At 55.5% G+C, this 26,240-nt stretch overlaps 5 protein-coding genes across 21 annotated transcripts; 4 read left to right on the plus strand and 1 right to left on the minus strand.

The window, feature by feature from the left end:
- The first annotated feature begins 1,788 nt into the window (after positions 1–1,788).
- CCDC28B (coiled-coil domain containing 28B) lies at positions 1,789–6,415 on the plus strand. Of its 8 annotated transcripts, none has more exons than XM_081817978.1 (7): positions 1,800–1,883; positions 2,742–2,811; positions 3,052–3,242; positions 4,405–4,571; positions 4,696–4,886; positions 5,088–5,138; positions 5,992–6,415. In XM_081817978.1, the coding sequence occupies exons 3-7, from the start codon at positions 3,079–3,081 to the stop codon at positions 6,148–6,150; spliced, it is 732 nt and encodes a 243-aa protein (XP_081674104.1). In that variant the 5' UTR covers positions 1,800–1,883; positions 2,742–2,811; positions 3,052–3,078; the 3' UTR covers positions 6,151–6,415. The 8 variants fall into 8 exon arrangements, with proteins under 8 accessions (XP_030884911.1, XP_081674104.1, XP_081674106.1 ...); XM_081817980.1 differs by having other exon boundaries at positions 1,802–1,883; positions 6,138–6,415; XM_081817981.1 differs by having other exon boundaries at positions 1,812–1,883; positions 5,088–5,110; positions 6,222–6,415.
- Positions 6,332–9,416, plus strand: IQCC (IQ motif containing C). The gene is given in 6 exon segments (XM_031029057.2): positions 6,332–6,757; positions 7,177–7,320; positions 7,544–7,784; positions 8,042–8,160; positions 8,283–8,880; positions 8,883–9,416. Coding segments are annotated over 6 exon segments (1,764 nt in total). The 3' UTR covers positions 9,119–9,416.
- On the minus strand, positions 9,312–19,085 carry TMEM234 (transmembrane protein 234). Of its 8 annotated transcripts, none has more exons than XR_014144779.1 (8): positions 19,018–19,079; positions 18,576–18,727; positions 17,678–17,744; positions 15,458–15,550; positions 14,596–15,186; positions 13,924–14,087; positions 12,264–13,119; positions 9,312–11,375 (listed from the first exon to the last, which is right to left on the minus strand). XR_014144779.1 is itself a non-coding variant. In XM_031029073.2 (5 exons), exons 1-5 carry the CDS (start codon positions 19,031–19,033, stop codon positions 13,109–13,111), a joined length of 339 nt encoding a protein of 112 aa, XP_030884933.1. In that variant the 5' UTR covers positions 19,034–19,083; the 3' UTR covers positions 10,843–13,108. The 8 variants fall into 8 exon arrangements, 2 of the variants coding, with proteins under 2 accessions (XP_030884933.1, XP_081674115.1); XR_014144778.1 differs by having other exon boundaries at positions 9,312–11,745; positions 11,853–13,119; XR_014144777.1 differs by having other exon boundaries at positions 11,588–13,119.
- DCDC2B (doublecortin domain containing 2B) lies at positions 9,902–14,619 on the plus strand. Of its 3 annotated transcripts, XM_006734188.3 has the most exons (9): positions 9,902–10,170; positions 11,081–11,132; positions 11,570–11,646; positions 11,873–12,004; positions 12,277–12,423; positions 12,529–12,568; positions 13,183–13,318; positions 13,694–13,797; positions 14,055–14,619. In XM_006734188.3, exons 1-9 carry the CDS (start codon positions 9,902–9,904, stop codon positions 14,148–14,150), a joined length of 1,053 nt encoding a protein of 350 aa, XP_006734251.1. In that variant the 3' UTR covers positions 14,151–14,619. The 3 variants fall into 3 exon arrangements, with proteins under 3 accessions (XP_006734251.1, XP_081674114.1, XP_081674112.1); XM_081817988.1 differs by lacking the exon at positions 11,570–11,646 and having other exon boundaries at positions 10,055–10,170; positions 13,087–13,318; XM_081817986.1 differs by lacking the exons at positions 11,570–11,646; positions 14,055–14,619 and having other exon boundaries at positions 10,055–10,170; positions 13,087–13,791.
- On the plus strand, positions 19,012–26,238 carry EIF3I (eukaryotic translation initiation factor 3 subunit I). Its single transcript, XM_006734160.3, has 11 exons — positions 19,012–19,154; positions 19,248–19,340; positions 20,457–20,544; positions 20,857–20,922; positions 21,846–21,995; positions 22,089–22,216; positions 24,395–24,505; positions 24,627–24,716; positions 25,035–25,108; positions 25,812–25,904; positions 26,046–26,238. The coding sequence occupies exons 1-11, from the start codon at positions 19,032–19,034 to the stop codon at positions 26,125–26,127; spliced, it is 1,098 nt and encodes a 365-aa protein (XP_006734223.2). The 5' UTR covers positions 19,012–19,031; the 3' UTR covers positions 26,128–26,238.
- Positions 26,239–26,240: the final 2 nt, after the last annotated feature.

A 26,240-nucleotide genomic window follows, 5' to 3' on the forward strand; every position in this document is an offset into this window, starting at 1 on the left:
GAATCTGGGCTAGATCCAGAGAACAGGAACCACTGAAGGTGTTTAAAGAGGACATTGGGAAGATCCATGAGGAAGGCATAAGGTAAGGAGACCAGAGACGTAGGCATAGGCCAATTGAGGCCCAAAATCAGATGGCCGGTCACTGTGAGCACTGCTGTTCAGGGCTGTCTGCCACGGGCAGCACCCTTTGGCATTGGCCTACCTGTGAGTTCCTTTGATTCTGAACCTTCCTTGAGAAGACCACATTCTGCCTGCAGTTCTGAAGAATGGGCTGGTTTTTTACACATTCCTGCTCACCCTGCCAAGCCTAGGTGCAAAAGTTGGGGCTCCTGTACCAGCACCCTATTCTCTCTGGAGCCTGGGTTGGCCTGGCACAAAGGATGGTATGTGAATGCCCAACAAACGGCAGAGACAAGTAAAGGGCCCTTCCCTCCAGGCCTCCACAAGCAGATGTGTTCACACTGGCTGTGACTGTCCCCTCGGAGCCTCTGCCCTTTCTGATCAGAGTCCAAACAGGTTGATACTTTTCTGGGCTGGCCACAGTCAAAGATCTTTGGAAGGAGTCCAGGGAGGCCGCCCCAACTCTTGAAGCTCCCAAGCCATGCATCTCTGAGGATAGCTTCACCCTAGGGGGTGCTCCTGCACCTGCCACCACTTTCCTGGAGGAGCCCTGGTGCCCCTCTAGCAGCTGGAGGAGAGCAGCTTACCCGTTGTCCTCTCCGCCTTTGCAGAACCCTCCCTCAAGCCTCTGGTTATTGAAAAAGTCCTGAATTAATGTCTCCTCTTCTGAAACAGTCTAGATGTTGGAAGCACCTGGGAAAGGTCCCTGCGTGGGTGCCTGTGGAAACAGAACCCAGCCCTCCCTAACTTACCTGGAGGCCCAGGGGCCAGGAAGCTGCTCCTGCCCATGGGAGGGGAAGGGGGACCGGGGTGCTGTGCACATTGCCCTGGGGCAGTTAATTTGGGACCGCAGGGCAACCGGGCCAAGGATAAGCCTGTCTCCTGTTGCATCATGGTTCTCTGGGGACCTGAGCTGGGAGCCTCTGCCAGGTCTTTAAATAGCTGCCCCATTGATCTGGCCTCCCAGGCAGCACGGGCAGCGCTGGGTCAGCCTCCTGGGGGTTGGGGTCAAGTGCCAGGTAATCGCACCGATTTCCCTCTGACCTGATGCTCCCCACACGTGTCTCTTAGACTTGGGGGTGGGGAGGGAGGAGGCTTGGTCCCATCACTTCATCAGGCGCTGAATATAGCCCCCACTGCTTACCAGCGAGAAGTGTCTGGGTATCGTGGGGTGAGTGGTATTACCCTCAAAAGACTAGAGTTTACTTTCGGCAAATGGGATGATGACAGTATCCTCCTGCGGGATTGTTATGAGGATTAAATGTACATAAAGTGCTTAACAGGGGACCCAGACTCAATAGGTGGTTGTCTTCTCTTGCAGTTTCTTCCTGCTGCTGCTTCTTACAGGCTTATGTATATATATCTTGTATGCTTATATATATCTTACATGCTTATGTACATTTTCTGCCCCCCCATCCCTATCGCCCCACCCTGGCCTTCTGACAAAGCCACCACAATTTTGTAAGGGACTATAGCTTCTCCCCGAACTGATGGGAAAGTGAGTTTTTTAGATGGCCAGCACACAACCAACGTTAGTCACCTTAGCTCAGCTGGGGAGGTAAAGTCAAGTGAGAGCGACAGCCTACTAACTGTTGTAGTCTCCTCCCATCTTACGCATCCCAACCGCTAAAGAAGGTCACTTTCTCTTTAAATGCAAATTACCTCCTGCCAGCTCTACTTCCACCCGCTCGGCTCCCTAGGAGGAGAGCGCTGATCGCGGAGGGAACGGCCCCGAAGCCTCACTCCCGACGCCACACCTCCAGGTCAGTTGCCCCCTTCCAGGGTGGGGTGGGGGGGGCGTGCGGAACGTCTCGGGTCTGACGCTCCATTTTGGATCCTGGCTCCCCAGCCGAGCGATCCTTTTGGCACATGGCTTTAAAGACTGAGCATGGGAAATAGATCCCAGGTGGCCCCCAGCCATTCCCAGGGAGCAGGGGCTCCTGCTCCAGTTCTTCTATCAAGTCCTTAATTGGGCCAAGCTGCTGCAACGCCAGACGGAGGATGTGCTCCGGTCTCCCCTCCACCACACCCCCTGGGGCCGGCCAGCCAGGTGCCAATTTCAATGCTGATGCCCCCAGGGGCGCCACCATCCCAGAGTCGGCAGCCTGGAGCGAGCAGCTTGGGAGAACCCCTGGAAAGAGCCCCCGGGCCCTCCTCCGGGAGGACCTCAGCTGACCCGAGGCTTAGGGGGTGGAGCTGGACCGGAGGCTGAGCAGTGCCAGCCACAGGCCATTGTTGGAGGCCGAGAGGGCCAGCTGCCCGACCACCCACCCCACCCTGGCCGCAACGGCAGGGAGCCCGTCCCAGAGAACATTTGGGAGTTGCCTGATGTTTGGGGTTGGGGGTGGGCGGAAGAGGAGGGATGCCAGTGTCCGAGTGGGTGGGGGATCCCACAGTGAGCGCCGTCACCCATCCTCTGGGGGTGACTGCCTGACACTGAGGTCTTCCCAGGCGCCCCCACCCACATCTTGGTCACCTCCCTTGCCGACAAAGTTTGTCAGCATCTGCCCGGACAGCTGATTAAATAAATACAAGAGGACCTGGTTAAGACACCCCTAACCCTCCGCTGGCCTCCTGCCGGCTCACAGCCTCGCTGCCTCCCCCTCCGTTTCCTCTGCCAGCTTCCCGACAGGAAACCCCCGCAGCAGCGGGACAACAGTGTCTGGTCCAGCCCTTCCAGGCAGCAGCCAGGTTTTCAGGCCAGGGGCTGGAGGGCAGGGGTTGCCTGGGGTAGGCCCTGGAAGGTCCTTCAAACACACATCCAAGACCCCAGCGGGAGGGCGCCAGCATCTGGGCCTGCCCGTCCTGGACAGAGGAGGGGACCGAGGCCCTGGCAGTTATGACGGGGCAGTGGGAAGGTCCCAGGGCCCTTCCTGTGCAGCTCTCAGGGGTGGCTGGGTGAAGTGATGCCTTTGCCTCTCACTATCTCAGTGGGACCTGAGGCCCAGCCGGCATCCAATGGAGGACAAGAAGAAGAAAAGGAGTCCCAAGCCCTGCCTGACCCAGCCAGCCCAGGCCCCGGGAACACTACGAAGGGTCCCTGTGCCCACCAGCCACAGCGGCTCCTTGGCCCTGGGACTCCCTCATCTGCCCTCCCCCAAGCAGCGGGCCAAGTTCAAGAGGTGGGTACAGAAGGAAAGCAGGGCAAGGAGGGAGGGACCCCACGGGATCCCACCCCCACTCTGGGCTGAGCCCTGTGGGAAGGAAGGTAAAGACAGCCTTAGCCTAAGCCTTAGCCTTAGCAACTGTTGATGCCTTCCCTGGGGCTGAGAGAGAGCTCAGAGATGCCTCAGCCCCAGTCTGTGCCCTCAGGTGTAGGGGAAAGGCTAGAGGGGTGACTGGGATCTCACACCGTGCTGATGCACCTCAGAGCAGGGAGTGAGCGATGCTGTCAGAAGGAGAGGCTGTAGGGCACACTGGAGAGAGAGAGAGAATGTCTAAGCTGAGGGACTTGCCTGACATAAGTATGGAAGAAAAATATTGCCTGGGAGGTTCCCGGAACCTGGGTGGTTCCACAGCAACCACAGGTGGTTGGTGGCCCTCAAGTGTCATGGAGCAGGAGATGGTACGGGAGACTCAGATGTACAATATGAATTTTTGCTTACTTTTTCTTAATAAGTGGGGATTTGTATCCTACCATACAATGTCTCCATGTTTGTTTCCCACGAAACACAAGGTGTTCTTTCTCCCGTGACTGTGTCCCCTGTGGCTTTGCACACTACCTGCCTGAGAGATCTGTCTGGGGACCGCCACAGTGGGGTGTCACTGAAGCTCAGGGCTGGAGACAGAACAGTAGGAAATGCAACAGGAAAGAAGGGGGGGCAGGCTGAGAAGGGTCCTTCAGTGTTATCCTGGGGACAATGGAAAATTCAAAACAGTTTTGAAATAGAAGAGGAGCAGAAAGACATTTTTGGGAGAGGTAAGATGGCTGTCGTGACAATAAGGAGTAACTGTCCCCAGTGAGGACAAGCGATTCCCCCAGGGCTATGGGAGGAATGAGTGCAGGGCCCAGACAGGAACCCAAAAGCCCCCCTCCAGGCCCGGTTCTGGCTGGGAGTGTAATCTGAAGAAAAAGCCTTCCTTTGACCTCTTCTCCCTACCCCTCCTCACCCACTCCCTTCCCTTCCCAGTCCTGGTGCCCCGGGCAGGGCTGCAAGAGCAAACATCCGTTTCTGTTCAGGAGTAGAGAGGAAGATGAATTAGTGCATAGGCAGAAGGCAGAAAAAACCTTCGGGTACCTGGCTGCCCCCACCCTGTGACCATGGCCATGCCCACCCCACCCAGGGTAGGCAAGGAGAAATGCCGTCCGGTGCTGGCCGGAAGCGGGGGCTGCTCGGCAGGCACTCCCCTGCAGCACTCCTTTCTGACCGAGGTGACAGACGTCTATGAGATGGAGGGGGGACTGCTGAACCTGCTCAATGATTTTCACTCCGGCCGGCTGCAGGCCTTTGGTGAGTTCCCACCAGGGGGGCTGCCTGAGGGGGTATGTGGGTGGGGCTGGAGGGCCTGGTCTCTGGGCCGTGGCTGGGGCCAGGGTCCCACGGTGCTCCCAGGGCTCAGACAGGTCCTGTCCAGGAAAGGAATGCTCCTTTGAGCAGTTGGAGCACGTGCGGGAGATGCAGGAGAAGCTGGCCCGGCTGCACTTCAGCCTGGACGTGTGTGGGGAGGAGGAGGATGAGGAGGAAGAGGACGGGGTCACTGAGGGGCTGCCTGAGGAGCAGAAGAAGACGATGGCTGACCGAAACCTGGACCAGCTGCTTAGCAATGTGGGTCGGGGCTGGGTGCTTCTGTTCCCGGGGACACTGCGGGGTGGGGGAGGTACATGATCCTAAAGCTATTCCTGGCCCCTGGGTGAAAAGCTGGGGGTGCATGGAGCCCCAACCCCTACCAGAAGATCGCTTGCAGGGCATCTGGGGTTTGGCCTGGTGCCTCTCCTGACAGAAACCTCCTTTTCTCTCTGTTGACAGCTGGAAGATCTTAGTAATTCTATGTATCCTTTCCAGGGGACCGTGCTGTGTGTATGTATGTCCACACCTCCCACAGACAAAATCAGTTCCCTTCTCCCCACCACCCTCTAGGAGTATTTACACTATAACCAGTGTGTCCCCTTTCTGTCCTACTGAAGCAGAATTAGTCACAAACTGCCCCCCAGGCAGAATTGTCCCAAATATCAGGAGAAAGATAGTTATAGGGAATGTGATTTATCTACTTAATGAAGATCCTTGCAAGTGAGGTCCCTGGCTGGCTCAGTTGGTAGAGCTTGGGACTCTTGATCTCTAGGGTTGTGAATTCGATTCCCATGTTGGGTACAGAGATTACTTAAAAATAAAACCTTTTTGGGTGCCTGGGTGGCTCAGTCGTTAAGCATCTGCCTTCCGCTCAGGTCATGGTCCCAGGGTCCTGGGATCGAGCCCCGCATCGGGCTCCCTGCTCTGCGGGAAGCCTGCTTCTCCTCCCACTCCCCCTGCTTGTGTTCCCTCTCTCACTGTGTCTCTGTCAAATAAATAAATAAAATCTTTAAGAAAATAAAAATAAAATAAAACCTTTTAAGTTACACTAGTGAAAAAAATAAAATCCTTTTTTTTTTTTTCTTTTAAGAGAGGGAGAGGGGGTGGGCAGAGGGAAAGGGAGAGAATCCCCCTGCAGGGCTCGATCTCACAACCCCGAGATCATGTCCTGAGCCAAAATCAAGAGTCGCACACTTCACCGACTGAGCCACCCAGGCGCCCCCCAAATAAAATCTTTAAAAGAAAGAAAATCTTTGCAAGTACTTTAGCTGACACCAATCCATGACAAAGCTTGTCTGATGTCTTCCTACTCTTTCAACATTGAATAATTATTTTCACTGATTTAGATTATCTCCCCATCTAGTCTCAGCCAGAAATAGTGCGGGTGCACGTACTTGCAAGATCTAGACCAGAAGAGAAGGGAGTAAGCTACCTAGCCAGAAGGGCGGGTGTGGACTGCAACTTGGACCACGGATCACCCGAGTTCTCCGACCCCGCCTCTTTGTGCAGTTGGGGAAACTAAGCCTGTGCAGGATGGACAGACAGGGCTGGAAAGACTGGGGTCCAAAGCATCGCAATCCTTGACTGGCACAGACAGAAGTTGCATCTGGCCGAGAACGCCGAGCCTGAGGAGCAGTCAGCCGTGTAGATGTCGGACCCAGGCCCAGACTGCCCCTCTCATGCCCTTCAAACTGTGACCTTTTATGGACTCGATCGGGTATTACGCGGCTCCCCAGGTGCTATGGGGGAGGGGGGCACTGGATGGAATTAAACCAGAAAAAAAGAAAGACACCGGCTCCGCCTGCTTCCTTCCCTCCTTGCGCCTTCACTCGGGAAGGCCCCCAGCACCCGGCCTCCGCAGAGACACCCCTCTGCGACACACTGTGCTTTGGGCGGTCCCGCTCGGTGGGGCGGAGGCGGAGGGGCGGAGTCTGGAAGCGGGTATTGGGAACCGGCCGCCGAGGCTGGCCGCGGCCGCGGGAGGAGCAGGGTTGCCTTGGAGACGGCAGGGCGGGGCCTTGCGCGCGGCGCAGACTAGTGACGCAACTGGCAGGCGCCCGGCCAGCCGCGGGTCTGTTGGCGCCCGGATGGAGCGGGAGCGGTTGGTTCGGAGGGTGTCGGTGCTGCAGGTGCGGAGCGGGTCGGGGGCGCACGATTCCCACCACGGCATCTCGGGTTGGGACCTTCGAAAGAGATGAGGCTACCACGTTCAGTCACCTACCCTCGTGCCCGCCTCTGGAATTACCGTCCCACCCCCACCGCCCTGAAGAATGCTGGGGACCCGCGGACCCTCACCGGCCTTCCACTCCCGCCGTCCGCTCTTGCGGGATCCAGGAAGTGGTGGGAAGGGCCTTAAATTCAAGAGAGGGATCCAGTCCGGCATCCTCCCTTGAACCCCCGGAGACTGTCCTGACGTACAGCGTCACCTATCCTTTCCCGCGGCCAGAGCCCCTCTTAGTCCCTGGGACGACCTCTCCAGGAAAACCCCCCAAATGCCCCCGCTTGTGCAGTGATAAGCATTTTCTTTCCCCCTTATTCTCCACGCCAGGCCTGCGTCCGGGGCTTCTTGGTCCGACGCCACTTCCAGAGTCTGCGAGATGAGTATGAAGCTATTGTACGAGAAATCGAGGGTGACCTGGGCACGCTTCAGTGGACAGAGGGCTGGATTCCCAGGCCCCAGTTTCTCCCAGCGGTAGTATACACCCCAGTGGAAGAAGGGAGGGGTAGGAGGGACCTGGAGAGGGGATTCAAGGAAATGGTAGAATCCACCCTTCCCGTTGACAAGCTTTTCTCAGTGGAAGAGACTGCACTCCTCACATGCCAGTCCTTAATCCTTACCACCTTGTATGCTAAATCTTGGCACCCAGATATTTGGAGAGTTTAGCTGTGAGGTTCTCATACTTCTGATTTCTCAGAAGGCAAAATCCCATCGGACCCGGAAACCCCAAGGGAGGGCACCAAATCCAGAGCAGGAACTACGGAGCAGCTTCTCATGTAAAGAACCTGAGAGAGAAGCTGTCTTGGGGGAGGTGATGCTGAAGAAGTCAGGAGAGAGCTCCGCAAACTCAGGAAGTCTTCTCTGCAGAGGTGACAGCCCCTGGCTTCGGGATGAGCACAGCAGGAAAGCCAGGAATCCCAGCCAAGGGGAGACCAGAGGTACGTCAAGGATGGAAAACCCAGGTACCTCTGTGCCTCAATTCAGGGCAAGCCCCTGACCCGCTCTGGGCCTCAGCTTTCCCATCTGAAAAGTAGAAAGGCTTGTGCTCCATAAGCTGCATCCCTCTCTTTTTTTCCCAGTGCCTCGTTAAGGGCAACTCGGGGGTGGGCAGGGGGAGGGTGCCAGGGCTTAAGGGTAGCCAGTAGCCAGTGTGTACCCCTAAAGCCTTCTCCCTTTTTTCTTCCCTCCTTCGCAGAAGCTGCGGGTCTAGGACTGCCCCGCAGCCAGACTGAGCTCCAGGAGCTCCAGTACCACCACAACCACTTGGCCATGGAACTGCTGTGGCTACAGCAGGCCATCAATAGCCGTAAGGAGGTAGGCACTCCCTTGGAGCCCTGCCTGCACATTTAGGGCCAAGGGTCGGGGTTAGGGAAAAGCCTCCTGCTCTGTGCTCAAGCAGTCCTGCCTGGTACAGTGTCTGTTCTCTTTCCCAACAGTACCTAATTCTCAAACAAACACTGACATCCCCAGAGGCCAGCCAGCCTAGAGACAAGCCCAGCGTGTGCCCAGACCACAGGGCACAGACCTATGAGAGGGCTGGGTCACAAACAAGCCCGCCACTGAAAAACCAGTCCTACCAAGACAGGACTGCTAGGGAGCCAGACCATGTGGATGACTGCTGGAGGCTCAAATCACCACCCCGCAAGTCCCCAGAAAGACTGGCTACTACAGACAAAACCACGGCTGGGGTCAAGTACAGGGACCCATGCTACAGGAGGGCTGGGCCACAGCTGCCCACACCATCAGATAACCAGACCTTAGAGAACAGGCTCACCAAAGAGCCAGACCATGGGGAACAGACATTTGGACAGACCTGCCCGCAGCTAATGACTGTTCTGCGCGACCACACCCCCAAAGGCCTCAAACCTAGGGGCTACCGTTCTGAAAAGGCCAGGACCCGGGTGCCCACACTCTGTGAAGACCCAGATACTAAGGACAAGTCTCCCAGGAGGCCAGAACACAGAGACCCTGATTGCCAAAGAGCTAGTCCACGGAAGTTAGACCTCTCAGAGGACCATGGCATCTGGGATGAGACTCGGCAGAGCATGGTGGCCAGGGTCTCTGGAAGACTAAACCACCTAAGGGCCAGCTCCCTAGTGAGAAAAGCTCCAGGGATAGAACCTCCAACGAACCTAGCCATGAGGAAGGGAAAAACCAGAGGACCGTACCATGGCGATCAAGGCCGCCTGAGAAACTGTCTTTGACAGGGTCAGCCCACATGGGGGAGGACCACTGGAGGGACAGGCCATGGAAAACAGGACCACCAGGCTAGGCCCTGGGGAGCCAGGGGAAGACCAGGCTCCAAAGCAGGGTGCTATGAAAGGGTGATGAGGGAGGCAGGCCTCATCCTTGCTCCCTGGTGCCAGCTCTTCCTTCTGCCCTGGGCTGTTGGTGGCTAATGGGGCCAAGAAAAGCTGGAGCAAAGAGTGGGCACCAGTATGGGGAGGGGAGGGAGAAGGACATACTTTCATCCTCTGCCTGTGGTTTAATCCAAATTTTGGGATAGGGAGTTTCCTGGGATAAGTATAGTGGGGAGCCTGATGGAGAATAAACATTTTTCATGGATTCTGCACGTGGTTGCATTCATCTTCTGCCTCTGTCCAGGATAGACACTGGGCCCTCCTGTTCCTTTCCTGCTGGCATGGGGCACCTTCCCCAGGGCTGGCTGGGAGCCACAGTCCAGGAGCAGATGGGCCATCCTTGGGAGCAGTCCCCAAAGCTGATCGTCTTTTGAGCTCAGCCCTTGGGCTGCACGGTGGCAGGGAGCCTCTGCGGATTCTTCCCTCTCTCCAGTATTAGAACATCTGTGCTTCGGTGTGTTCCCCACCACTGCCTCTCTCTCACTGAGGCCCAGGGTCTTCCTTCCAGGATAGTGATCAGACCCGCCCAACTCTCACGAGGCCCCACCAAGGGTCGGCTGGATGAGACCCTGAAGGCCCTGCAGTCTCTCCCACCTTCCTTGGTGAGGGGGCAGGACTCCACCTCTGACCGGCCCTGCTCCCAGCCTGCCTTAGTTGCCTGGCAACGGCTCTGCGTCTCTCGCTGAGGACACACGATGGCCGGTGGTGGCAATCCAGCAGCCAAGAGGGTGGTGGTATACCGGAACGGGGACCCCTTCTCCCCAGGCCGCCAGCTGGTGGTGAGCCAACGCCGCTTCCCCACCCTGGAGACCTTCCTCCGTGAGGTGACCTCGACTGTGCAGGCCCCAGTGGCTGTGCGGGCCCTCTATACGCCTCGTGGTGGCCACCCTGTCACAGACCTGGCCGACTTGCAGAATGGAGGGCAGTATGTGGCTGCTGGCTTCGAAAGATTCCGCAAGCTGCAGTGAGTGGGCCGGGGCTGGTTAGAGCCGCGGGAGGGAGGGACCTGCAAGAGCGATAGTATTCGTGTTCAGTGCTTGCTGTGCGTGTGTGTTCTCTTCTGGGATACAGCAGCCCGACGCAGGGGGGGTCTTCTCCCCGCTCTTCAGATGCCTCAGAGTACGCAGGTTACAAACAGCGAAGCCACAGCCCTAGGCCAAGTATGACACTGATGTTCATGCCCATCACAGTCAGGACCAGGCTTCGAGGAGAACGTTCTCAAGCAGCTGGAGCCCCTTTTTCCAAAGGCTCTTCTTGATTGGATCCGCTACCACCACCATCACCAAATGCTAAATCCATCCATCGCTTCCTCCCTGCTGTGATTAGGCATCCTGTGCTCTCCACGGGCTGGGGTCATCCCCATTTGTAGGGTGGGGCCATGCCTTCCAAGATGGGAGAAGAATTTAAGTATCTGAGCTCCCAACTCAGATCTGACTTCTAGGTGCTACTCAGCTGTCCCCTGGGGTTGCTTATGGTAGCGTAAGGAGCAAGGGGTGGGAAGCCAGACAGACTTAGAATCTGGGCTGTCACTTACTTCCGTGTTACTGTAGGTCACGTAACTTTCTCTGTCACAGAAAATGAGATGAAAGCTCGTGAATGAGAAAATTTCTGAGATAGAGTATGACGCTTAATGAACTAGTTTCTCTTGACCTTTAATGGTTTGTGTCTGAGCCCCCAGTCCAGATGGTCAGCCTGACGCTGGGCCCTAGGGTAGGTTCAAGGGCCAGCGTCTGTTTCTGCACAGATGTCTTGAGACTGTCCCGGTGGGGATGGATCCCTGGTAAGCTGTAGCCCTAGACCCTCACTCTGGCAGCTACCAGGGTGTTGAGGTCTCAGGCTTCCCAAGATGACTTGTGACCCATCTGTCCTTTCAGCTATTTATCCCCCAGACGGAAGGATCCAGGTGGGAAGGGCAGCAGACTACCAGTGAGTCCTGGGGGAGGCTGGCCTCCAGCCCTGTCTTCTCACCCCTATTGGGATTGCCCCCAGTTTCATCTGGGAAATCAGGGGCTCTGGAAATAACAGGATCTGTCAGGTCCCTGGGGGCTACTCTCCACATCCACTCTGGAGCCAGCTGCTACCCTTCCTGGGGTACAGGGTTTCAAGACTATGCCTTACTCCTCGCCCAGCCTTTATCACCAGGTTGTGGTCCCCAATGGAAAGAGGAACCTGTAAAACACACGGGGGCAAGATAGTGGTTGGAATGTGACTACGGGGAGGTAGAATGTTCCTTTGGTGAAAGGTGTGACCCATCCCATCCCTCCTTGCCCCCTCCTTCACTCACCCTACCCACCTTGGACTGACCCACCCCTAGCCAAAGTCCTCAACTCTCTCCTGATCTGAGGGCCTGCCTTGGGTTTCAGGGTCCTCCTGTGACTCACCACCCAGGTGACAGGACCCTTGGACCGCGACCACCTGCAGGTTCCCCCTGCTACATCCAGTGAGTGCCGATGTCGGGGAGCAGGAGCATAGATTTTGTTTCAGTGAGACCAAGAAAATGTGGGTGGGTTTGTTTCCAGAGCCCCTGGTCCCAACAGGCCTGATGGGTGAAAACGGACCAGTGCCCTGGTTTGTAGACCATCTTCCGGCCCCGTGCTGCCCTTCTTCCTCTCACGTGTGGGGCGTTCTGGGGACCCCTCTCCTTACCAGGCTGCTCTTTGTCCCAGTGTGTTCAGGAATGGGGACCTGGTAAGTCCGCCATTTAGCCTGAAGCTGTCCCAGGCTGCTGGCGAGGACTGGGAAACCGTGCTGAAGCTCCTGACTGAGAAGGCCAAACTGCAGGCTGGGGCTGTGTGCAAGTGAGTGTGGGCCCCGGGGAGGGAGCCTCCCTGCCGGTCCCGGCTGTCCTAGCGGACAACAAGGTGAAAGGAAAGCACGTCTCCCCAAATGGGACTTCCTTCTACGCCACAGGGAGAGGCCCCCGCAGCTGAGCCCCTGGAGCCAGGGCAGAGCCGAGGTGACTGGCCCAGGTGCTCGGAGGGTCAGCGGCCAGCGCGTACCCCGTCATAGTCTGCCGAGTGTGAAGAGGCATCTTGTCCGCTGGCCTTTACCACCTACCTTTCTCTCCCAGACTCTGCAGCCTGGAGGGGCTCCCACTGTCAGCAAGAGAGGCTCTGGTGAACGGCCATTATTATGTGGCGGTCGGAGAGGAGGAGTTCCAGGCCCTCCCTTATGTGGAGCTGCTGGTGCCCAGCCCCTCACCGCCCAGGGGCTGCTGGTACGGACGGGTCAGGTGGCGAGGCGGCAGGGTAGAGCAGAGGAAACCACCCTGATCCCATGCCTGCTCTGCCTACTTGCTATAAACCCTTTGTTTTCATTGCAGGCACCCCCCAGACCCAAAGTCTAAGCCCCACAAGCCGCGGGTAGGTGACGGGGGAGGCCATGGGAGGCAGGCAAGGAGGGGGGGGACTGGCTGGCCTCTCTTCCAGCTCAGGCTCTCTCCACATCGCACTGCATCCTCTTGTGGAACACAGGTTACCCATTTCCCATTTCCCAGAGGAGGCACTCAGGTTCCCCAGAGTGAAGTCAGCTGCTCAGGGGGACACAGGTCTTGAGTGGCAAGGGCCAGACCAGAAGCTAGAGACAGCTCAGCCTGGCTCAACGAACACCTGCGGACTCTGCTGGCCGAGCGGGCCGCTGGGGGAGAGAACTGGCCTCTTTGGCGTAGCGGGGTCCAGCTCCCCAGCTGATCCCAGGCCTGAGCCTTCCCAAGAGATGAGCCAGCGAGCACTGGGTGGGGGTCGGAGGACACGGCCTGGCTTCACTGGGCCTCTTGAGTGCCAGGCACCAGCGGCTCTGTCCCCGGATAAGGCAGCCTGATGGGAAGAGGGAGCCGGGAGGGAGGATGCAGGCTGTGAAGACGGATGGCATCTCTCCCCAGCTCCCACAGGCACCAGGGGCATTCAAGCTTGGCCTGGCAGGAGAGAAGGCAAGAACAACCATCACCCCCAGTCCAAGCCCAGTATGTCCTCTACAGGCCCAGGGCCCCAGGGCACAGGCACCGCAGCCCTCTCCAAAGGAACCACGCCCCACTGAGCCATCTGCTTTCTATGCCAGACCCCAGCCTGCCATTCAGCCAAGCAACAGGCTCCCCACGCTCTCAGTTCCCTCAGGTGAGGGGACCCTGGGCCCTTCTCACCCACCCTCTGACAGTGACACAGAATGGTCCCTGTTGTGGGAGAGGTCCATGGGGGCAGAATGCCCGGGGACAGAGCTGGCCCTGACCTCAACACAGATCTTTCCCGCTGCCCCACGTGCACACGCAGTCCCTGGCTTCTTTGTGGGGAGCTGGCAATATGAAACGAGGCACAGGGAAACTTCAAGGGTGGGATCTGGAAGGGATGGGGGCCAATGGCCTGCCTCAGAGCTACCCTGCCAGCCTCCAAGGTAGTGGGGACTGTGGAGGGGAAGGGGCTGGGAGAGAAGGGCAAGGAAAAGGCTCAGGGCTCCTCAGCCCGGGCATCCACCAACACTGCCTCCTTCATCAGGAGTCAAGGGAGTGTATGAGGCTCTCCACCCGAGGAAGGAGACAGCAGGGGCCCAGGAAGTGGCAGATGATGAAGACACCTGCACGGAGGAACCCTTGGATCAGGTGGGTGGGGGCTGGATGCAGTATGTTGGTTCAGGAGCTCTGAGCTGGAATGGCAGCCTGGGGTCCCAGGAGAGCCCCCACCTTGGGACTGTGAGCAGATCTAACTCTCCAAGCCCAACCTCCTACCTTGTTAAATGAGAGGGCAGAGCCAAATTTGTAAAGTCTCTTCCTTTCCTGTGGTCAGAAACTTCAGCTGAGGGCTGGAGGCGACAAGGGACACTAATGCTCTGTTCTGTACGGCCTTCCGCCTCCTCCAGAGGGCAGCGCAGATGGTGGACGAGGCTCTGTGCCTGGAAAAGCAGCCTGGGGCTGGGGCAGTGGTCTCAGCCTCAACCCCGTCTCTGCCACCTTGAGAGCTGCTGTCCAGCCAGGACCTGGGGCGGCCACTCTGCAGCCACCTTTTATCCTCGTCTCCAGCAGCCTGTTGCAGGGGACCCAGCGCTGCCCCTGGGCTCACAGGATACCCTGTAGCCCCCTCAGCCCCGCCCCACTCTTCTGCTCCTAAACCCACAGCCCAGTCTTCGTTTCCTTCTGAGCCGGGCAGCCCTAGCCATGGAGACCATGTTCCTATAGGGTTCTCTGGTCAGAGACAGGAGGAGCCAACCGAGCTTAGGGGGAGGCTACAAACTTGGGAGCAGGTCTGCTGCAATAAAAGAATACTTAACTGTCCTCCGTCTGTTCGGTGCAGATTTATTTGAGGCTACCCCTCGGCGGGCACCGCATCACGTGGCAGAAGTGACGCGGTGCCGGGGCCCCAGGCTGTCTAAGAAGGGCAGGCAGTTGAAGATTTCCACCCACCTTCTAGGTGGGCCAGGCAAGGCTCCTAGACTGCTCATCTCCTCTACACCTGCCATTCCGACGTCCCTTCTTCCCCTCAGGTCCCTGCCTCAGCCAGCCAAGGCCTCTGGCAGCCCTGAGGCCTCCTGTTTGCATCTCGGGCACAGATGGCGGCTGGCCGTCTCCAGGCGGTCCGTGGACCCAGCTGCTGTGATAATCTGGATCGGGCCATAGTGATGGTGGCTGGGCTAGGGGCCTGACATGACAGCACGAGGAGCGCTGCGGGGCAGAAAGGTTGCTGGGGAGGTATGAAGTCTCTCGTGCTAAATCCAAGCAGCTGAACAGATCACTCCCTGCGGTTCTCCCGTGAGAGCCACCACGAGGTAGCTATTCGCCCCCTAAGAGGTGAGGGCGCTGAGGCTCAGGGGGAAGTGCTAGGTCCGTCTGCTCACTGGCTGTGCCTCACGGCTCAGGGGCTTCCTGGACACAGAAGGGCTGGAGGGTGGTGTGGGCCCACTCAAAGGGCAGACAGCTGCCCCTGGGTCTTGCTCACGGAGCTCGTGACGCAGAGTGCAATCCCCACCACGGTGAGCACCATGCCTGTGAATGCTCCTGGGAGAACGGGCAGAAATTGAGGGGCTGAGCCCAGCCAAGCTAGGAGCTGGTGCAGGGCTGAGGGACCAGTGCAAATGGGGTCTGTCCCCAGAATGCCCAGGGGAAGGAAACTCTGATGGCCATAAGGAAGCAGGAGAGCTGCTGAGGAAAGGGGAGGGATGGGGAAAGATCCTCTCCTCCCCACCCGTGGAGCCAGCTCTGGGAAAGGACTAACCAGGGTGGCAAGGCCCAAGGAGTGGCTTCCCACACTTGCAGTGGCCTGACTTACCTTTTCCACCAATATCTTCTCCGAGGACCTTCCCGACAATCAGTGTGAAGACGATGGCCAGAGAGTTACTGATGGGCACAGCTAGGGTCAGATCTGAGTGATCAGAATGAAAAAAAAATCTCTGAGATGCCAAAAAAATGCCTTTCTAGGCACAAAACACATTTTATCAAGACAGCCTGTTAAAAAAAGGGGGGTGCACCTGGGTGGCTCAGTCAGTTAGGTTTCTGTCTTTGGCTCAGGTCATGATCCCAGCGTCCTGGGATCGAGTCCCACATCGGGCTCCGTGCTCAGCAGGGAGCCTGCTTCTCCCTCTCCTTCCACCTGCCTGCCTCTCTGCCTGTCTGCCTACTTGTGCTCTATCAAATAAATAAATAAAATCTTTAAAAAAAAAAAAAAAGTATCTCATTTTCCCGATGAAATCACAGCAAAGCTCAGGATTCAAACCAGGTTTCCCGACTCTAAATTCAGTGCTCCCTCCACTCCAGCACGAAGACCCGAACTATAAGGTGGTCTGGGACCACCCTGGTTTGCGGATAAGGATGAGGTCTTTGCACTCGAAGAGCTCCTGCGATCGCAAGGATATCAGGACAGATAGGCCCCAAGCCTAAAGGAGGCAGTAGGATGAATGTAACAGCACAGCCACCATTTATTAAGTGCCAACTGTGTACTCATCTCCTTTGATCTTCACAACAGCACTGAGAGAAGAGCATCATCACTTTGTGTAAAGGAAACAAAAGCTCAAAGAAGACACATACATTGAGGCAAACCGACGACTTAAACCAAGGCCTGCTGGACTCCAAAGCCTGTGCCCCGATTGAACTAAACGGAGATGGACAAACAAAAGAGCCGGTGAAGCCCATCTGATTCTGTTTCAGCTCAGGCTTGGGCCTTATGGAGGTAAGAGAAGAAAATGTCAAATGTCAGAAGCAGGGGCGCCTGGGTGGCTCAGTTGGTTAAGTGACTGCCTTCGGCTCAGGTTATGATCCCGGGGTCCTGGGATCGAGCCCCACATCGGGCTCCTTGCCCAATGCCTGCTGTCCCCCTGCTTATGCACGCACATACTCTCTCCCTGACAAATAAATAAATAAAATCTTCAAAAAAAACTAAGACAGGTTTTTAAAAGATTTTTATTTATTTATTTAACAAACAGACAGCCAAAGAGCACAAGTTGGGGGGGTGGGGGGAATGGCAGAGGGAGAGGGAGAAGCAGGCTCCCCACTGAGCCCGATGTGGGACTCGATCCCAGGCCCCTCGGATCATGACCTGAGCTGAAGGCAGACGCTTAACTGACTGAGCCACCCAGGCGCCCCTCAATTTTATTTTTAAGTAAATGCTATGCTCGAACTTATGCTCCTGAGATCAATGCTCCACTGAATGAGCCAGCTAGGCGCCCCTAAACATAACTTTTATATGCACTAGGAAACCAAAAAATTCATCTGATCTGCTCTGCAACATCTGTTGTATCGTGCGGTAGTCCAGAACCAAACCTGCAATATCTCTGTAGTACAGCTGTAAAGTATCTTTTTTTAAAAAAAAACTTCATTTATTTATTTGACAGAGAGAGACACAGCGAAAGAGGGAACACAAGCAGGGGGAGTGGGAGAGGGAGAAGCAGGCTTCCCGTGGAGCAGGGAGCCCGATGCAGGGCTCGATCCCCAGACCCTGGGATCGTGACCTGAGCCGAAGGCAGACGCTTAACTGACTGAGCCACCCAGACGCCCCTGCTAGTACAGTATCTGATGCAGCAGAGGACAGTCAACAATCAGGGGGAGGAAGGAAATATATACTTACTGAGCACCTACAGTGTGCACCAGCTACTCTGCTAGATGCTTCCCATACACTGAATTTAATCCTCTCAATGCTACAAAAACCATCGTATAAAACCAACACTCAAATAAGAGACTTGCTCACGGTCAGGCAGGTAGCACACCGTGGAAGCAGGAGAGTCAAGGCCAGCCGCTGGCACAGCAAAATGAACCTCCCCTCTGACTCCACTGCTGCACAAGACCACCAGGCTTCAAACCAAACCAAGTGCCTGGCAGCATACTCATAATCAGCCCACTGTGCCCCAGCTGCTTAGAGAAGAGGGTGCAAAGAGGGAACCAGAGATAGTGGGCTCTCCCTCACTCATGGCAACAGGGTGTTTCAGGCCCCCTCCCCAAGTGACTCTTCCAGGTGGCCTCCAGCACTGAGCATAGCAGTTCTAAGTCAGAGACCCACCTGTTGATGCCAGGGTGAGGTAGTAGAGAAGGGAGCCACACTGGTTGAGGAAAAAGGGCATCATGTACTGGAAACAGAAGAAATCTGCAGTCAACGTGATGCTTGACTGAGAAGCACTGCCTTCTTTGAGCTTCTAGATAATGCCCTTCCTTGAAGGAAGCTACAAGGAAGCTTCCTTACAGCTATAAGGGTCCAAAGAGTGATTAGCCCACTGAAAAGGACCCTTCCAGAGCAGGCAGCAAGTTACTGACTGAACTCCATCCCTCTGCCTTTAATGCTTCTCCCTCAGCCCTGCTAGTTCCCATTCTCCCCATCTTCCCCACCCCGCAAGTCCCTGAATGCCAATGTCACTCCCTCCAAGAAGCATTCCTAGAGGCTCCTAGCTCCAGCCTCCCTCCTGTGAACTCAGGAAGCACTTAATCAGTACCTCTCTCGTGGCCCTTAGTCCTGAGAGGTGGTTGTGTCTATGTCTTGTCTTTCCCACTAGCCTAGACTGGCAGCACTGGGGTCAGAGGTAGTTCTCCATATCCTTCCTTATCCTCCCGCCCCAGGGTCAATCTGAGCCCCAAGTCCTCCCATGGAAGGTCTGTTGGAGGGATCACCAATAAAATACTAGTAATAGCACCCATAGATTGAACACTAATTCCGTACTGGACTCAGTGTTAAGTGCTCTATGTGCCTCACCTCACTGAATCCTCACAACTGCCCAATAAGATGGTTACCATTAACATTCCCATTTTACAGACGATAAAACTGAGGCTCAAGGAGGACAAGTGACTCGTCCAAGAGCTTCTAGCGAGTAAGCTGGTGGGGAGCAGATTCTGACCCAGCCTTGTTTGATTCCAGAGACCAAATTTTTAGCAGCTATGCGCGAGAAAGGGGCCATTCACAGACACACCTCAGTATCCAAGAAGAGGGTCTTCATCTCCTGCAGCAACTGCCGGGCCCAGGTCCGCTCATGAACCTGCTGCAGGCGGGAGGAGGCCCGCTTCAGCAGCGGCTGTGTGCCACCCCACAAGGCGGCCACCAGCACCAGAGCCAGCACCTGTCCTGGATGGAGATGCGAGGTCACTCACCCCCCCCAAAAACCGTTGCCCGCCGGCCCGGCCCTCCTCGTACCTCCCTTCCCCAGCCAGCCACCCCCACATCCCTCCCTCGCTCTCCGACGCGCCGGGTGCGATTGGCGGGTAGGACAGGCCCCGGGAGGCCAGGGAGATGGGTCCGAGAGCCCGGAGTTTGGGGTTCCGGCAGGGGTGAAGGTCAGGTAGTGGAGGTGGGGCGGGAAATGAACTCCGGGCAAGGTTTGGGAAGCCCCTAGAGGGGCGGGGCCGCCCACCCACCCAGAGACGCCGCCATGGCAACGCCGCTCCCTCCACTTCCGGGAACGAAGGGGCGGAGACCCACAATCCGGAAGTGGCCCCAAAGCCTCTTCCGGTCCTACTCACGTTGCTTCTTTCCTCGCGTCAGTGCCGGGATGGTGAGTTCTCCTGAGTTGCGGTGTTAGCGTGGGGGTCTGGGACTGGGGCAGGGGCCGATCCTGGGCGCTGACACACCTGTCCTGTCCCCACAGAAGCCGATCCTGCTGCAGGGCCATGAGCGATCCATTACGCAGATTAAGTACAACCGTGAGGGAGACCTCCTCTTCACGGTGGCCAAGGACCCTGTGAGCGTCGGCAGAGGGCGGGCCGGCGGGATCTTGGGGCGGGGGGAGGCGTCGGGAGGGGGCGAGTTCATTCTGCCAGGGCAAGGGGTGGACAAGCCGTTTTTGCCGTGAGAAGGGAACCAAAGAGCTCCCCATTAGGAGAGGAGGGAGAGACCACCCCTGGAGTAGGTGGGCGAGAGCATTATACTGGGAAAGAACACTGTTCTTGGTGGGAGGAGTGGCCGGGAGCAAAAGAGCAAGAGACCATTATGGAAGGGAGATGGGGACAAGAGTGACTATTCTTCCAGGGTAGGGGAACGGACCACCTCTAGAAGCGGAAAGCTGATCCTTGGACAGTGAGGGACAACAGAGGACTACTTTACTGGGGGAGGTGTCCCTGGTCTCATTTCAGTAGGTCCTTCTGGGCCCCATCCTGCTTTTCACTGAGTGCAAACAGACTCTCATGTACTGCCTTTTGGGACACCTCCGTATGGAAGACGTTAACTCTCGTGGCTAAAAGTGGGAGTTCGGAAGCCAGCCGACCCGATTTGAATTCTGAGCCCTGCATCCGAGTAACAGTGTGACTTTGAGCGTGTCATTTAACCTTTCTAAACTTGGTTTCCCTTATTATAAATTATGGGTACTAACAGTACCTCCCTCATGGGGTTGTCTTCAGGGTTAAATGAGATCATTCAAGTAAGGAGCTTACACAGTAAGTACCTTGTGCATATTAGTAGAGAATTGTTAGTCATTTATATTTTAAATTCCTTAGACATCATTTTATTGAAGCCTCATAGATACCCTTTGAAGAAGGCATTATTGTTGTGTCCATTTTACAGACAAGAAAATAAGCTCAGAGAAGAGAAACACTGTAGTGGAGGGTTTCGGGAAGGACTGGGACAATGGCATGTAGATGTTTTTGCAAGCCCCCTGACTCCCCTGCCACTTACCTGCAGGAAGGAGGAAAATCCAGGAGTTGGTCTTTTTACCAGCAACCTGCTGTTTCCCAAGAGATGAGCAAGAGAGGGCAAAATCTGGCCTGGCTAGAGGCTGCTGAGGGTTCCTGGGGAACCTCTTAAGTAGGAGGCCATTGCCTGGGATGCTTACCATCTGTCACACTGTCATTGACTCCTCCAGATTGTCAATGTGTGGTACTCTGTGAACGGTGAGAGGCTGGGCACTTACATGGGCCATACTGGAGCTGTGTGGTGTGTAGACGCTGACTGTATCCTTGTCTTTGCTCTGAGTCTGTGCTGCCAGGGTCTGCGAGCAACAGAGAGGCTGCCGACTTGGAGTTGGGAGTTTGGGATGCTGTTGTGGGTCTAGGGAATGATAACCTACTTCCTAATACCCGGTCCCTTCACTGGTTGAGGGAACATTCAAGACAAGTTCTGATTCTAGATGAGGAGGTTAGAATGCTCTGAGGTAAGAGAGGAAGAAAGGCTGTCTGGGGCAGAACGGGGAGGTAATTCAGTTGGTTTTCCAGGAGGACGAGGGCTCAGATGAACTCAGTCATGTTTCTTAACACCCTCTTCAGGGGACACCAAACATGTCCTCACCGGCTCCGCTGATAATAGCTGTCGTCTCTGGGACTGTGAAACAGGTAAGGCTGGATCGTTTACTTTTTCACCAGACAGTGAGGACCTACAGCGTACCTGTTTAGGTGAACAGGTTTTGGGGAAACAGAGATAAATCCAGAGATGGCTCCTGTTCTAAGGAACGAGAAAGAGACAAGGAGAAGAAGACAGACAAGAAAAGAGGCAGTTCAGTAGGCTATAAGGCACCTTAGAGAAAGCACAGAGCACTGTGGAAGGCCAGAGTGGGGGCAGCTGACTGCCTGGAGTGGGGATGGGAGCAACCCGGCAAGGTTTCCCAAGGTAAATGTCACACGAGCTGGGGCTTAAAGGATGAGGAAGAGGTCATCACTTTAGAACATTCTGGAATGAAAGCATGGCAAGTATCCTCTCCAAGTCATCTGATCTGATGGGAGCTCCTGCTTCTTGGGGGATGAAATAGTCAGGAGAGAAGAGGCGGCAGGCTAGGGTCAGAATAGACCTCGAATGCCAGACTCAGGAGCTTGTCTTCGTTCTGTAGGAGTTGGCATGCCGTGGAGGTCCTTGAGCAGGGAAGAGTATGTTTCATTTTGGCGAGCTCAGGTAGCAGCGGGGAGTATTGGAAGAACAGGCCGAAGACACGGGAGCCTATTAAGCTGCTCCATCTAGTAAATATTTACTGGGCACCCAATTCTGTGCCAGGTCGATGCTGGGTTCTGGGGACGTGCAGAGAAGTTCGAGCAGATCCTTGTTTTGGAGGAAGGCATTCTGAGGAGAAGACGGACGTATTGCTACGCACTGTGAGCAGCGCGTAGCAGCAGGATGTCTGAGGACAGATGGTGGGGAGGCGGCGGTGGCGGGGGCTGTGGTCACTAGAGCAGGGGACACAGCGGACAGGAGGATAGGCAGATGTGGCGTGTCCTCCCCTTGATGGCATAGGGCAAAGGGTAGCCCAGACTCTGCCTGTCCCCAGGGAAGCAGCTGGCCCTCCTCAAGACCAATTCAGCTGTCCGGACGTGTGGCTTTGACTTTGGGGGCAACATCATCATGTTTTCCACCGACAAGCAGATGGGCTACCAGTGCTTTGTGAGCTTCTTTGACCTGCGGGATCCAAGCCAGATCGGTGAGCCAGCGCTGCGGGGTTGGGACTGGGGCTGGGGTGAAGGGCGCGGCTCCAGAGCCCACGGCCTGACATCTTCCCCCCCACCCCCAACAGACAACAATGAGCCCTACATGAAGATCCCTTGCAACGACTCCAAGATCACCAGTGCTGTTTGGGGACCCCTGGGGGAGTGCATCATCGCAGGCCACGAAGGCGGAGAGCTCAACCAGTACAGCGCCAAGGTGAGGGGGAGGGTGGGGCCCACGCCCAGCAGAATGATTCCCTTCAAGAGGCAGGATAGCGCAGCAGTGAAGAGCAAGGGCTGGGTTCGGACACAGATTTCACCACTTTTTAGTTACATGAACCCAGGCAAGTAACTTCACTGAGTCTGTTTATCTGTAAAATGTTGCAAGGATCAAATGACATCAGGCGTTTGAAAAACTTGTCACAGACTACTCTGGATACGTTCATAGTGATCACAAGGAAGCCCTTTCCTGCCGCCACTGAGTGCCAGGCCTCATGCTGGGCTCTGAGGACAAAGACCTGCATCAGACGTGGGCCCTGCCGCCAGGGAGCCAGACTGGCAGACGGCTAACCCAGGAGTTGGTTTGTGAGTTGTGCCGCCGTAGAGGTCTCAGCCAAGTAGAGAAAGTGCCCTCTGTCACAGAGAAGGTGGCCCGTACATTAACCCGTGAAGAATAAGTGGAGCTTCAAGCAAGAAGAGAAGGCCATTCCACAGGCGGAAAAAACAGTGCACACAAAAGCACAGAGTTAAGGGAATGGGAGGATTGTTCAGAAGAGTCTAGGGTTGTTGGGACACAGTGTTGGGGGAAGTGAGTAGCGACTAGATTTTTTTTTGAGTGTCAGGAGGTAAGTAACTCTTTTTCTTTTGGGCAGTAGGGACTCTTTAAATGGTGATTGGTGATCAGATTTTTCTCTTTAGAAAGCTTTTGCAGGCTTAGTTCAGAGAATGGACCTGAATGAGGAAATAGCTCTGGGGATGTGGAGCCCCTGACAGAGTCAAGAGCTATTTAGGGGTGACTGATGAGATGGGGGGTAAGGAAAGGGTCAAGCCGGCCTGTCTTGGATTCTCATTTGGGTGCCCGGGTCCCTGGGCAGTGCTGGCATGTACTACCATAAGGGCTAGTCAGTCACTCAGCAAACACTGACTGTAGTCCACTAGGCCCCAGACCCACCTGCAGGAAAGGAACCGGAACCAAGGTCAAAGGCATACATGATGCTTGGTGCGAGCACCTAGTGGAGCTGTTCTGTGCCTTCAGATAGGCCTGACTGCAAAGCTGGGACTTACTCCCCAAAATGCAGGAGCCAGATAGGTCCCTACCATGTGTCCACATTGATGGAGGAGACAAAAATACATCCTTCTCACAGAGTAGGTAAAAATCATTCAGGAAAGGGGCGCCTGGCTGGCTCAGTCAATAGAGCAGGAGACTCTTGATCTCAGGGTCGTGAGTACAAGCCCCGCAATGGGCATAGAACTTACTTAAAAACAACAACAAAAATAATTCAGGAAAGGAAAAGAAAGTTCTCTGAGGGTATACTGTGTGTGAGGCACAGTGCTCACAAGGCCTTTTAATCATCTAATCAGTGTCTGCAGAACATAGGCCAGGCTCCTGTCACAACAAAGTCAAATGAGACACAGTCCCAGTGTCCCTACTGTGACCCTGGGTGGTGGGCTTTTAGTCATCTTGTTTTCTAGAGAGAGAAATTGAGGCAGCAAGAGGTACTTCTGAGGGCAGACCCTCAAACTCTGCTTTTTGTACCATACTGGCTATAGCAGGTTGCTGCGTGGGAGGGGAAGTCAGGAGATGCAATGGCTCTTTGAGAAGATCTAGAAAAAGCTGGATATGCAGCAGTCCCAGTGGACTGTCACCCCGACCCTGGCTGGGCAGGGGGTGAGTGCAGGCTCTCTGCATCTTACAGGTTGCAGGACCTCCAGCGAGTCACATCACCCCTCTGAACCTTACTTTCTGCCTTTGAAAATGTCCTTTAAAAGACCCACTTCATGGGGTTGTTGTGAGGATGAACGAAGTCAGGTGTTGAGCGCGTGGCACAGTGCTCGGCAAATTGTGACTATTCACAATCCGGGGACAAGAAGGAGGGAGTGGAAACGGCTCTACCCTTGTGATGTGCTGATTAGTTACTAGGTCCGTAGATTTGTCACCAGAAGCCCGTGTTTTCCTAGCCCGACTAGCAGTGTTGAAGTGTGTACATGTGGGCCAGGTTGGGATGGGGGCTTGGGCTCGGGAGTGCGGGTGAATGTTGGTTCAGGGGATACTTGGGCCCACCCGCCCCAGACCCCCCCCCACTGGCCCGGACAGGGAGCAGTATAGAACCCCAGCAGAGCAGTGGGGCCGGTGGAGTTCGGGCTGCCCGGACCCTCACTCTTTTGCCTTCCCCAGTCTGGAGAGGTCCTAGTGAATGTTAAGGAGCACTCCAGGCAGATCAATGACATCCAGTTATCCAGGGACATGACCATGTTTGTCACCGCCTCCAAGGACAACACAGCCAAGGTGAGCCTGGGTGAGGAGTCTGGAAGGGCTCCTCCCACCCCCTGCAAAGCTTTCCCCTTGCCCAACTTTCCCTCAGGAAGACTCCTGTTACAGATTTCCTTCCCCTGTCTTCTCTCTCTAGCTCTTTGACTCCACAACTCTTGAACACCAGAAGACTTTCCGGACAGAACGTCCAGTCAACTCAGCTGCCCTCTCTCCCAACTACGACCATGTAAGGGAACCCTACCTGGGCTTCCTGCTGACGCCTTAGAATGCTTCCAGGACCTAGGCGTTCATCTAGCAATTGAGATATGAACTCTGTAGGAAATAGTGTCAGGTAGAGAGGAGATTACCAGAGCAATGAGAAGGCTGAATGATTGGGAAGCCCCAGAGGGCAGGGCAGGAGGTGACTGAAAAGATCTGTTTGGGCCTGCCCTTAGCATCTTCTCAGTCTGATGTACTAATATAAAAGCTTATGGGCTGGGGGTAAAAAACGGAAAATGGACTTGCCTGCCCTTCCAGCCTGTCTAGAATTTCTTCTTCCCTTCAGGTGGTGCTGGGCGGTGGTCAGGAAGCCATGGATGTAACCACCACCTCCACCAGGATTGGCAAGTTTGAAGCCAGGTAAAGAGAGTGGGGACAGGGGCACCTGGGTGGCTCAGTTGGTTAAGCGTCTGCCTTCTGTCTTCGGCTCAGATCATGATCCCGGGGTCCTGGGATCCAGCCCCGTGCGGGGCTCCCTGCTCAGCGGGGAGCCTGCTTCTCCCTCTCCCTCTGCCTGCCACTACCCCTGCTTGTGCTCTCTCTCTCTCTCTGTCAAATAAATAGATAAAATCTTAAAAAGGGGGGGCTCTTCCAAATTGAAACCCCACAGAGTGTCTTTTGTGATAGACACAAACCACATACCTGGGGAGACTTCCTTATTTCGTTGCCTGCTAGGAGGTACAGCCAGATTTGTGGCCTTCCTGTGACAAGTGTGTAGTGTAGCAGTTAACGGGCATGACCATGGGCTCCCTCTGAGGCCCTGGACCCATCCTGTATTTCTCTGTGCCTGGTTTTCTCCACTGTATATTGGGGACAGCGATAATACACTTCCCTTATAAAATCGTGCAGATTAAATGCATGAGTTACTATGTAGTAACGAAGTGTTAGCCAGGATTGCAGGCAGACACTTGGGTCCAGTCTTACCGTTCTCTTATTTTCTTCACGTTCATTCTCCCTCATCCCCATTTCCCCACTTTCTGCTTTGCATTTGGGGAGCGGTACGTCCAGCATGTCTTGGAAGGAGATGGAGAGTGACCTGTCTCTTCCCACCACTCTCCTCCAGGTTCTTTCACTTGGCCTTTGAAGAGGAGTTTGGAAGAGTCAAGGGTCACTTCGGACCCATCAACAGTGTTGCCTTCCATCCCGATGGCAAGAGGTAGGGCTCCATGCAGGGAACTGAGCTCAGCCCCACTCTGGCCTCTGGCCCTTTCCCGTGCCCTGCCCCCCCCCTCCGCCCCTGGGCCTGCCTTGCCCCAGAGGGGACACCTGACTGGTCCCTGGCTCGCTCTCTCTGCAGCTACAGCAGCGGCGGTGAAGATGGTTATGTCCGCATCCACTACTTTGACCCACAGTACTTTGAATTTGAGTTTGAGGCTTAAGAAGCTTGGATCTCCATCAGGACCAGGGGAAGTTTCTGGGCCAGGGCTCACAGAAAGTTTTGGACTCTGAGTAATAAATTCATTTGGAAATAAGTGGTTTCTGGTCAGAAATT

The sequence above is a fragment of the Leptonychotes weddellii genome, chromosome 4 (genome assembly GCF_054177405.1).
Source record: "Leptonychotes weddellii isolate Sample4059 chromosome 4, ASM5417740v2, whole genome shotgun sequence".
Taxonomy (NCBI): domain Eukaryota; kingdom Metazoa; phylum Chordata; class Mammalia; order Carnivora; family Phocidae; genus Leptonychotes; species Leptonychotes weddellii.